This window comes from Sus scrofa, chromosome 18, assembly GCF_054392235.1.
Source record: "Sus scrofa isolate SSC_HxYL_T2T_F1_AM1 chromosome 18, Sscrofa_HxYL_maternal_Yorkshire_Landrace_v2.0, whole genome shotgun sequence".
In the NCBI taxonomy this organism is placed as follows: Eukaryota; Metazoa; Chordata; class Mammalia; order Artiodactyla; family Suidae; genus Sus; species Sus scrofa.
This window is the reverse complement of record NC_139400.1, coordinates 60,265,896-60,278,359: the sequence shown is the minus strand read 5'-3', so window position 1 is coordinate 60,278,359 and position 12,464 is coordinate 60,265,896. Positions and strand designations below refer to the sequence as shown.

At 48.3% G+C, this 12,464-nt stretch overlaps 1 protein-coding gene across 23 annotated transcripts in view; it reads right to left on the bottom strand.

Annotated features, from left to right (window-relative positions):
- Positions 1-12,464, bottom strand: part of COA1 (cytochrome c oxidase assembly factor 1) — a 123,881-nt gene that overhangs the window by 26,498 nt on the left and 84,919 nt on the right. For 20 of the 23 annotated variants that reach the window (XR_014834341.1, XR_014834343.1, XR_014834345.1 and 17 more), the window contains 2 exons: positions 2,534-2,643; positions 270-369 (listed from right to left, as the gene is read on the bottom strand). Coding sequence is in view for 17 of the 23 variants with exons in the window: in XM_085005927.1 (XP_084862053.1) it covers positions 270-354 (85 nt within the window). In the remaining 6 variants the exon portion in view is untranslated. The remainder of the gene's footprint in view (positions 1-269; positions 370-2,533; positions 2,644-12,464) is intronic. The other 3 variants (XR_014834347.1, XM_085005928.1, XM_085005933.1) reach the window with 1 other exon arrangement.

The following is a 12,464-nucleotide window of genomic DNA, read 5'->3' as shown; positions in this document are numbered from 1 at the left end:
CATCTTCCACAGGGCAGGGAAGTGAAAGCCCATCTTCCTTTTCCAAAGTTTCTTAAGCACATGAGTCCTGTTCTCTTGATTTGTCCTTGTGGCTCTTGGGAAAACTGGGATTATAGGAGAAGGCACAACGGACTCATGTTCGGGCTTCTAAAAGCAGCCCTGTCCCTCTTTCTCTAACCTGCTGAAGGCATCTGAGGCGTCTCCTCTGATGGGGGGGTGGGGAGCGGAGAACCGGAAGGAGGCCGGGCCCCAGGCCTGCGTGTACTCACTCTGTATCAGGAAATACAAGAGGGTGCACGTCCCGCTAGTGGCCACGCTGCTGAAAAAGACCAGTTTCCCCAGAGGCACTGACATCCTGCTTCCTGGAGACTGAAAAACAGAAGACACGAATTTATGGTTAGCTTCAGATTCCAGCAAAGGCCTCTGCCTGGACGGGGCCCCATGGGGAAGGCACACTAAGGAGGCCGCCACCCCTTGAGGACACCAGGGGCGGTTCTGGAGCCCAGGCAGAAGGGCCCTCCCGAGGGTGGCCTGCATCCAGGCCCCAGGCCGTGGGGGCGCCGGCAGAGCACAGAGCAAGCATTCAGGCCGCCGTCCTGACGGACAGAACCCGGCCTGTGAGCCAAGTGCCGCACAGCCGGGAAGCACAGCCACTTTGTCTCAGGCTGGCTGGTAAACAGGAAGCTGCTCCTTTTGTGGCAAGAGCTGGTCTTGCAAGCCTACGAATGGGCCGCAGTGCTCACTGGCTGCTTTCTTTCACATTCTGAAAAATGTCCCACCCGCTGGACGAGGAACTGTGGTCAGGACTTTCAGGCTGAATGAAGAGATGGAGAGGCGCCAGCTCAGCAAATTCAGGGCACCGAACCCACCCTGGCCCGACTCCTGTCCCCTGAAGGCCGGGTGGGCCTCGAGGGCTCCTTCCCAGGGGTCTTCGAACCATTGCTCACACCCAGCCTAGGCCTTTCTGGCAAGTGTTAGATACCTGGCCATGAAACAGAGGCGGGCACTGGCTGAGATAAACCACAATTCAAACACCCCACAGCCAGACAAGCCACAGAAATGAGCCCTGGAATGTGAGGGACACGCAGCTCAGCAGAGGGGCAGCTCCAACCCGGCTCCAGCTATCTGTGCCACGTGGGCCAAGTCGGGAAGGGTCTTCTGATTTTTCAAGAGGTCTTTTAGGTAAAATTGCCTGAATTCTAAATGTTGACAGCCAATTTAAAAAAAAAAAAAAAAAAGGAAGCCTAACAAAATACATTTGTGAGTCAGATTCTCTGTGGGCTTCCAGCTGGCTCTGACCATGCAAGCTGCCCTGGGGCGTCCTCACCTCAGGTGAGATTTTGGTCACTCCTCTGCCCTCTCTGCTGACCCTTCTGGAGCAAAGAAAGAAAGGGAAGGAAAGGAAAGGAGGCGTTCCCGTTGTGGCTCAGTGGCAACAAACCCAGCTACTATCCATGACGATGCAGGTTCAATCCCTGGCCTTGCTCCGTGGGTTGAGGATCGGCGTTGCTGTGGCTGTGGTGTAGGCCGGCAGCTGTAGCTCCAGTTCCACCCTTGGCTTGGGAACCTCCATGTGCCGTGGGTGCGGCCCTAAAACAACTGAGCACAGAGCAAGCATTCAGCGTTGCCAAAAAAAAAAAAAAAAAGAAGAAAGGAAAGGAAGAGATTTGGGACAGAGGTGGACATTTCAGGTTTAGATAAAGGAAAAGATATAACCGTAAGTGTTTACGTCTCTGAATATCCTTTAACCTTAGACCGTGTGTTTAAAAAACAGAGCCTCTGCTGTGACCTAAAGAGGGCTGCAGGGCAGAACTGGGGGGATATGCTAGGGCCTCCGCTGGCTGATCTGAGTCAAGGTAAATATTCTTACCGTCTGCTTCGCCGCCTCTTCTAAAACGTGGAGAAAGAACACCTGCCTACCTGTCCTTTCTGAAACCTGAAGGTAAATGAGTCCCAAAGGCCAGACGGCCTGTTAGAGAAGGTTCCTCCTGTGCACATTCTTTCTAGAAACTGGTCATTAAACACACCCTCCGACACACAGAAACATCTCTGAATGCAAGGTTTGGATGCATCGAATTGGAGAGGGTGAGGTTTCAGATCACCCCGTATTCGTTATTTGTTCAACTACGAAGAGGCTACTGAAACCCCCAAGAAATGTCCTGCCGCTGCTGTGGGAACTTCAGCTGTGCTGTGCAGTAGGTAAGACCATTTCTCAGAGTTGGGGCTGCAGTCAATTACAGTAATGTGCTCTGGGAAAAGCCACTTAGTCTCATAATGCAAACGGCAGAGCATCTCCAAAGAATGCATGAGTCAGATCTTGCCTAACTGGGAGGAGAGCTCCGCAGGGTGGGGCAGCGAGAGGAGCACGCAGCTTCCCACAAGGCTCTGGTGTCTTAAGGGAACGTGAGATGCGAGGGGAAAACCTCCCCCAAACAATTCAGAGGAGAGCCACCCTGTGCCCCCCGTGGCGTTAGAGCCACAAGTGAACGCTGAACACCAGGGAACCCACGACTATTTGGGGAGCAACATTCACCTGCTGTCTAACTTGAGGACAGGCTGGTGGGGAACCTGGTCCCAAAACACGTGTTCCCTTTTGCCACTTCGCAGCCCAGCGTCCTTGGCAATCACCGAAGGAGAGCTGCCCTGCAATTAAACGAAGATCTGACATTAAAATCACTTTTCCAAACCCAGGGCTCTCTGGCTTCTCGTTTTCCACAGCCGAGATTTGTTTCCGGTCCAAGCTTTCGAGCAGGAACAAGAAGTTAGGGGTCCATTCTCAAACGAGCCTTATCTGTCCAGAGCCCTGGCTTCTCCCTCTTTCTCTTCTGCCTTGGCAAGAAGCTAACACAGAGCCTGCTGGCTGCCCGTCCGAGACGGTGCGTGTTCGGTGCAGCAGCCAGAGAACCGGTGTGGGCGGGAGAGGGCGACTGACCCAGCGCGCATCCCGGAGCCGGTCTGCGGCCACCGGCACCCAGGGCGCTCGCTGTCCGTGTAAGCGGCACACTGTGGACTCAGACAGCTTTTCAGGGTGAAAAGGAAACAACTGAGTGTACAGGCAGCCTTTAAAAGTACTGACAGACTAACAGGTATCTCGCAGGACTCTGTGCCCGGTACTCTTCTAAGCACCACACAGATTCTAATTCACAGAATTCTCACAACCACCCTATGAGGTAGGAACTCTCAGCCCATTTTACAGATGGGTAAACTAAAAGCTTAAGTAACCCGCCCAGAGTCCCACAAAGAAGTGTCTAAGTGGCAGACCCGGGATTCAGATCCAGGCAGTCCAGATCTGGGGGCTGTGCCCTCACCGCCAGGACACACACTCCCTCGAAGACATCTGTGGTCTCAGAAACACTGAGAAGTGAAAAAGACCACGTCTCTGAGTAACGACCACTCCCAACGGTCAGTGCAAAGGCTGCGTCAGGCACGCCTTCCTGCTATTTCCCATCGTCTGTCCACCTCCGTTCTTCCTTTCACACAGCAAACAGCTGTTGCGGGCCTGCCCCGGTCAGCAAGACGGTGCGGGGCACAGACGACTCCCAGTAACTGCAACACCTGCAGGGCCACGGAGCAGAGCCACAGAGTCAGGCACCCCCACACCCCCACAGGGCGCCCGTCACAGGCTCAGCAGCCTAGACCCACGCATTTACTGAGGCAGTTTTCCTGCAGGTAGCAGTTGCACCAAGTACTTCCTTCGAACTTGCACAAAGGCCCCTGTGGGTGAGCAGCCCAGTTAGACGACCTGCCCTGTGCAGCAGGGAGGAAGCGGCACCCAGGAAGTGGTCGGCCCTGCGTGGAGGCTCCAGCAAAGGCTTTACAGGGGAAACCTCCAGAGCAGACAGAGATGAAGGGCCGTGCTACAGATTCGCAGAAATGACGAACAAAGGGAGAACAGAGTGGCAGAAACAAGGGCTGCAGCACCGCAGGCGGAAGGGGAGCCACGGGAAGTGGGTCTAGCAATGGAGGCCTTCCTGCGCAGAAAGGCACCTGCCCTGAGCTGCGGGTCCCGCTGCGGTCAGGGGCTGCGGGCTGGAGGAGGGGCCGGGCGGCAGGCAGGCCAGGTGACCTGGGCGACAGACAGCACAGCCGGGGGCTCAGACCAGCATAGGAAGAGGGGGTCAAAAGGATGGTTTCTTAAAATATTTAGGATCCTTTTTCTGCACTTGCCAATATTTAGGGTAGTTCTCATATATGACGCCAAGGATGACGGGGCTGAGAAAGACACAGACGTCGGAAGAAAAATAAATAAATAGATGAGGAAATGAAGACAAATGGAAAATAACTGTTCGAGATACAACTGGGGTGAAGTTCGGGCTCCAGACTACACACTCTCACGCACTAGACATTTCCTCGAGGTGGCCACGGATTTGACAGTGACCTTCCCATCTCTCGGCAGAAACGGCAGCCCGGGCGTCCGTGGAGGACGCTGCCTCCGCCGCTGAGAAAGCGCTCTCCCACGCTTCTCAGAAAGGGAGCCTCTCGGGTGGCTGGTGTCGCAAAGAGCGTACCTAGATTTTTGTTAAGTTCAAAACTCTTGAGTGACTCTATTTCATCTCTTAATGAAAACCACAATCACAGGCCAAGAAAAAAGACATGAACAGACTTCTACAAGTGGCCCAAACAGTGAGGACCTGGCAGGAGGCTCTGCTGGGCCGCCCGGCCCTGGTGGCGAGCTAAGGCAGTCGCCACCAGCCTGGCCTCCGGGGAGCCGCTGTGTGTCACAGCCCGTGTCCCTTCTGCACCAGCATCAGTTTGCCTGCCTCACCAGCCAACAGGGTTTAGCAGCCCCCTAACCTCATGAAAATATTCAGGAAGGTGCTGCGACAGGAGAGGCAGATTTTCTGCCACCTCCAGGAACAGGACACTTCAGAACTAAGCTTGGATGAGTACTGAACATTTTTAAACTTGATGTGAAAATCTTAAAGAAACTCAAATTCAGCGGGTTCACTACCCAGCCAATTAAAAATTTTTTGGCTTTACAGTTAGCTGAGAGGAAAGGCCTGCAAATCATTTTGAAAATGAATGGGCTGGTGAGCCACAGGAGGTGGGACAAAGCAGAGGCAAGGTCTCTCCAGAAAGAGGTCCTGGGGGCTCTGCTCAGACAACCAAAGGGTGACTTGGGTCCCCAAAAGCCGGTGGTGCACAAGCTTTTTTCCAGATACTGAACCCCTTTCTAGAGCCAAAGGGCAATCTGTTTGGCAGCTATGGGAGCTGGCACAGGGTCGGGGGCCCCCTCCCAGCTGCCTCCCCTCGAGCACCCGACCAGATGAAGGAGAAGTACCAGGAGTGGGATGGACAGAAGCCCCAAGGGCTTGAGCCAGAGGCAGGATCTGACCCAGGAAGAGTGGGAGCGGTTCCCTGGTGCATCTCTGTGCACCCTAGAATCACCTGAGAAGCAGCTCAGAGTCATGCAGCGGTTCCACAGCAGAGCCGTGACATGCATCTGTCTGGCCCCAGAGGCCCAGTCTCTCCACTGAGTGCAAAACACCCGTTACAGACCATGGGTTTCAGAACCAGCAGCTTCAACATTGGTATGTGTTGTCCAAAAGCCACTCCAAAAGTTCATGTGTGCCAATATATCCCTAAGCTGTCACTTTAGGGGACAAGACAAACCAGAGATGTGAAATCTGCCTAGCAACTACCAGGGAGAGAAGGCGAGACAGACCTTCCCTACTTGTTGAATGCCACTGCCCTCAGCCACTGCCACTCCTGAGGACCACATACCCTCCAGTCTCCATAAAACCAAACCACGATGGGGAGGGAGGGCGGAGGAGGGGAGGAAATTAGGCTTAAGAAAACAGACGTGAAAACTATGGCAGTAAGAATTAAAATTAGACGGAGTTCCCTGGTGGCTGAGCAGGTTAAGGATCCAGCGTCATCACAGTAGTTGCTCAAGTCACCACTGTGGCACAGGTTGGATCCCTGGCCCAAGAACTTCTTCATGCTGTGGAACGGGGCGGGGTGTGTGTTTGTGTGTGGAGAATTAAAATTTGAGTGAAAAACTAAGGAACAAACAAAAGCAAAAAGGCAAAAACTTGAGGGGAAACCATTTAAGGCTAACAGTAAAACCTGAAAGTTTAATAGCATGCAAGTAAATGTGATAGAATATCTTTTACTTAAAAGAAACTATTCTCAAAGACGAAAGAAACGCGTGATGGATTTGTTAATTACGGAGACAGAGGGCATCCTTTCACAGTGTGTATCGAATCATCGCAACTGTGTACTTCAAATATCTTACAATTTGTCAACTGATACTCCAGTAGACACACACACAAGAGAGTATGTTCAAAGGAGGCAACGACGGTGGCTCTAATCCCTGATGTCTGCTGTGAACAGTGAGAGACAGCAGGGGTGCAGGTGCACACCGAAAACCCTGTGAAGAGACGACAGCGAGACCTTCAACAAGCCAAGGTAGAGGCCTCAGAAGAAACCCACCCGCCGACATCTTGGTCTGAAGCTTCCAGCCTCCAAGACTAAGCAAATAGATTTTCTTTTAGTTAGGCCCCTTCTCCCAAATGGAAAGACTAAGAAGGTACGCATTTTTTTTAAAGTTAGCATAAAAACGTTAGTATCAGCTTTTTAACCAGTTTTGGCTCTGGAGTCTTAGAATGACAGAGCTTCTCAAAGAAAGCTCTCTGTTCTGAACTCGGGATAGTCATGAAGCAAGCACGCTGGCACGAGTCAAATTTCACCCTTGCTTAAGCCACGTTAAGAATGTTGATAAAAGGTTGTCCAACATTCTTTGCATCCAAAGCATCCGTCAGTGATCCCAGGAGACCGTGACTACCAGGAAAGAGGTCCTGGTGCCAACAAAAAGGATGAACATTTTTAAAGATTAATAAAATATAAGATTAAAAAAACAAAAAACAAAAAAACCACCATCTAGTTTAAGAAGGCATCAGGCTACCTGAACTAAATTTACGAATCCCATTTAAAACACCGATAAAGACAAACACAGAAAGCAGAGCCTGGCGTGAACAATAACAGTTTACTACTAACCACAGACACACTCCAATGGCCAAATGCAGCCCCGCCTCTGAGGGTAAGAGCACAGCTGCCAGGAAGTGCGTGGGAAGGGGTGCAGCCTTCACCTCTCTGCCCCCCAGGCTCTGGGTCTGCAGCATTCAGGAAACAGGCAGCCGGCCCCCACTGGGTAAGTCCTGACAGGCAGGCTCCCTTCCCCCGTTAGGAGTTCTTTTTCTACATCCATTCCAAGTCTGTAACCGCAGTAAACACAATCCCGCAGTAAGCGGACACGGGACTGGCAGGGGCAAGGATTCACTTTAAGAAATAAAATAACATGGAGAAGAGCACTGAGTTGAGTACTTAATTAGTCATTGAAAGACACTTCCTGTAAGAACCAAGAACAGTGGAATAGAGACATTATGCTAAGAAGGAAATGAAAGAAAGTCAGATAAGAAGATTAAAACCGACATTAGCATCGCGAGAGCAGCAGAATTAACACGACAGAAAAGCTGAATTCATAATGAGGAAGTTAAATTCAAGAAGTTTTTCCATAAAGTGGAATGAAAAACCAAAAATATGAAAATTCAGAGCAAGTAAATGACAAAGGCTAACTTTATTTTTTTTTAATTTTTATTATAGTTGATTTACAATGCTCAACTCCAATTTTAGAACTAAGATCTATCGAACCGATTATTACAACTTCTGTTAAATGGAAGAAGAGATAAAACAAAATTATACTAGAAGAAAACTTGACAGAGTTGAAAAAAGACAAAAAGGCACACCATGTTCCAGATCCATTCACCACCCCTTACTGGCAAAAACCTAGTATTACAGAATAGGAAAAGAAAAGAAAAGAAAAGAAAGGAAGAATCCAGTGCCCCCAAAAGGTGTACCTATAACGGACAATGAATCCCCAAAGACAATGGAATGAGAACAATAAATTCCTGAGAAGCACAGAATGTGATCCAAAAACTTTATAACCAACCCAACTGCTGGAAGACAAGACGAAAAAGCAAAAAAAATTTAGAAAGAATTCAGGTATTATATAACCTACATAGCCTTCCTGAAACATTAGCTGCATTTTACATTGTATTGCATTTTATCAAAATATAAACCCAAATTCCCTAGATATAATGGTATACTAGGACTGACAGCATGCACTGAGACCAATTAGTTAGATCTAAATAATAACTGTTTATATATTTACAAAATGAATGAAAACATCTACAACATTTTAGATAGAATATACACAATATTTAAATTTATAAGACGACCTCAAATTCCACGTAATAAAAAAAGGAAGTAAAATCATGCTGAAGGCCTCCTTCATTCTAACTGGGGTAAAAGTATTATTATTTTTCTTGATATTGATAGAGAAATTTTAATATAATTAAAAGCATGATGCAAATTCACTACAGGAAATAAAAACCTTAGTCCTAGAAACAGTATCATGTCAATTAAAACAATAAATATGAAGGGTTCAGCCTCTCCTGTTGTAGTAAGTAGTCTCCCAAGATGGACCGCGGTGAATCACACCCCCTGGTATTTACACCTTCTCATGGGGGTAGTATGGGCTGGCTCTGTGACGTGCTTCAGCCAACAGAACGAGGCAGAACTGATGCTGCGGCAGTTCCACACCTCATCTTTAAACAGGCCTGGCAGGTTCCACTTTAGCACTCTTGGAATCCCGAGGTGTCATATAAGAAGTACGGGTACCCTACCCTGAAGAGGCCACATAAAAAGCGTAAGTGAAGAGGCCACGTGGTGAGGGAGAGGCCTAAGACCAGTGGATGGATGGGTGGATGGAAAGACAGGAGGGAGGGAGGAAGAGAGGAAAACAGGCAGGTAGGGAGATTAGGCAGGTAGGTAGTGAGGTAGATATGCCCCAGTGTCCCAAGATCCCAGGTGAGCCCAGCCATCCCTGCACCAAGGCACTAACTATGTGAATGAGCCACCAGATGACTGCAGTACCAGCAGAATAACCACAGAATAGAAGAACCATCCAGCTGTTACAACCATAAATCAACGAGTTAATAAAATGGTTCTAGCTTAAAGCTACCAAATTTTGAGATGATGTGTTATACAGCAATAGAAAACTAAAACATCATTTTAAAGTTTTTCTAAAAGGATTAAAAAAAAAAAAAAAAAAACTTTTTCACATTGCCGTGAGCTGTGGTGTAGGTCGCAGGTGTGGCTTGGATTTGGCATTGCTGTGGCTCTGGCATGTAGGCTGGTGGCTACGGCTCCGATTAAACCCCTAGCCTGGAATCTCCATATGCCGCGGGAGCAGCCCTAGAAAAGGCAAAAAAAAAAAAAAAACAAAACAAACAAAAAAAAAAACACCTCTTTCAAATATATGTATCACTTTTAAAAGCAACAATCTAAAAAGCAATAGAAGGCTTAAAAACAGAAGACTTGGCATATTCATACAGAAACAGGGTAGAAATAGTCAAAAAGTAGAATTTAAGGCAAAGAGCATTAATGGCATAGAAATGGGCAAAAACATAATAGCTATAAAATGAGTGGCAAACCATATACATTAAAACACAGCCGAAGGAAAAAGCTGACCACGACCATAGTAGGCACACTATGTCATCTTCCATCTTTAACAAATCTAATTAACAAAAAACAATCAAGAACAAAGAATTTGAATCACTTTTTTTTTTCCTTTTTAGGGGCCCCCCTAGGCATATGGAAGTTTCCAGGCTAGGGGTTGAATCAGAGTTGCAGCTGCCAGCCTGCATCACAGCCACAGCAACGCAGGATCTGAGCTGCGTCTGTGACCTACACCACAGCTCGTGGCAATCCCATATCCTTAACCCCTGAGCAAGGCCATGGATCAACCCACATCCTCACGGATACTAGTCAGGTTCTTAACCCCTGAGCCCCAACAGGAACTCCTTGAATAATTTTTTGACCTTGCAAGGTTCAATGCAAGGGTGTGTGTTACATGCTTGGACATACGGAGCCTTCCCAGTGTCTAACAGATGGCATTCATCCCATAAGGCTTTGTGGAACTGACATAAACATTCTGTTTTAACTACCCATTCCTGTGACTGCTTCCTGGAAATCAATCTGTACAGCTCTTAAGGGCAGAGCAAGCACAGATCAGGGAGTGCGTATCTTAAACCAGGCAAGCTCAACCATGGTGGAAACTCACCTCACACTACTGCAAGTGGCCATGAGCCTTCCTTTGGACAATGAGTTTGAAATACAGTGGAAGAACTTACATTAGTTTAATGCCATCTTCAGAAAGAATGAAACAAAGTGTTAATGATTGTCACCCAGTCACTCTATCAACCCATATCTGACAACTGCACACAAAAGACCAGGCACCATACGGTGCACCGGAAACCCAGCAGGGAACAGGACAGGTGTCTGGGTTTACAAGGCAGTGCGAGGCGACAGGCGACACACAACGAGATCATTTCCATGAGGGGTAAATACTTTGGAAAAAAGAGTATCGAGAGAAAGAGAAGTCGTCACAGACTAGGTGAAAATATCCGCCAAAGACATAGCTGATAAAGGACTTTTATCCAAAACATACAAAGACTCATCAAACCGAACAAAAATGAATCGACTAATAGAAAATGGGCAAAAAATCTGAACAAACTCACCGAAAAGACATATAGATGACATAAGCTTATGAAAAGATACTTGATGTCTAATGTTATTAGGAAATTACAAATTAAAACCTTGAGATACCATCATGCACCTATTAGAACTGTTAAAATCTGAAACACCTACTGCTGGGTGCAGAGCAGTCACTGCTGGTGCGAGTGTTCGTTCATCCGCTTGGGAGGCAGCTACTTGCAAGGCTAACCTGCTCGCCTCGGCTACCTACACACAGAGGTCCCCAAACGTGACACGCTAGGATACAAAAGGGGGAAAGGGCAATTTTAGCGCAGAGTGAGGAGGCCTCTCTGCCTAGGCCTGAGCCGAGACCGAAGGCGTCGTCTGTGAGCCGGGCGGAGGGCGAGTGCACCAGGCGAAGGCCTGAGGCAGCCACGCTTGGTCTGCTGGGCAGCAGAAAGCAGGCCCACGGGTACGGGAGCGGGCAGGGCCTCCACCACCCAGATCTTTGTAGGGTCTGGTACTGAGTATGCGTTTTATTCCAAGTGTAACGAGAAACCGCTAAAGGTTTCAATCTAGGGATGACGTACTCTGGCTTGGTGTTTTGTTTTTTTGAGGTTTTTTTGAGATTTCTCTAGAAGAGGCATGGAGGAAGCAGCAGGAAGTCGAGTTACAAGGTTCTGTGGCCAAGCACACCAAAGATGATGGCCGCTGACCAGCTGGTAGCAGTGGAGACGCAAGAAGTGAACCCACGTCTGGAATGAAGCAACATGACAAGAGTGAAGGGCAAGGTGCATCACAGTGACTGCAGAGAATTTATCATTACCCTCACGCCTCCTCACAAATATCTGGAGCATTCCACGCTACCACGAAGTCAGAATTTAGAAATGCTCAGAGTCTTGGCAGAAAGCTTTAAAGGGTCAACTAGTATTTCTAAATCGGACTGCTCATGATGTCTCATCTCTCTGAACGACACGCATTTTTGAGGCCATTCTCTTAAAGATGTGCACACACAGCAAGAAGACATTCAGTATTTTCTGGCATCCAAACTTCGCGGATTCTGATTCATAGCTATTTTGCAAGAGTATGAGTAAGGCAAACCCTATTATATGAAACATTTACTTCAGCATTTCTAGTAAAAGCCTCCACTTTAGGAAAAGAAAGAATCTAAAAAAGTAAGACGATTTGGTATCAGTGATTGGAATCAGAGTCTGGGAGGCTTGGGCTTAACTCCACCGCCCCCGAAATGCTCCCTTTATCTGCACAGACTCCACACTCTGCCTGCCTTCCTGTCCCCTCTCTGGCCAGTCCCCTCAAGCTCCTTCCCGTGCGGCCTATCGTCCCTCGACCTGTCCTAGATCCTCCCTCATTTTACGTTGGGGCTGAAGGGCACCCCCTTCACTTACTACGAAGCCCAGATACCGAAGCTCTAACACCCAGCATGTCAGAATGTAACTGCATTTGAAGGTAAGGTCTTTAAAGAAGCAATGAGGTTAAAATAAGGTCTTCAGAGTAGCCCCTAATCCAACCATGACTGGTGTCCTCATAAAAAGAAATTTGGGCACAGACGTGCGGACAGAGGAAAGACCATGTGAGGACAAAGGGAGAAACTGGCCATCTTCAAGCAAAGGAGAGAGCTCTCCAAAGAAACCAAAAGGGATGACACCTCCAGAATTGCAAGGAAATAAATTCCTGCTATTTGAACAATGTGGTCTGGCGTATTTTGTTACGGCAGCCTTAGCAAACGCTAAGCATACACATTATGTACCCTCTTCCACCCACACCCCAGTCGCCACCTAAGATCTCATTCAACGGTTGGAATTTGGGTCCAGGATGACTGCCAAATTTCTACACCGAGGCCAGGCAACCCTCCTGTGCCTAAACTAAATCTCTATGAAACACACATGTCCCCAGGGGAGCGCCTT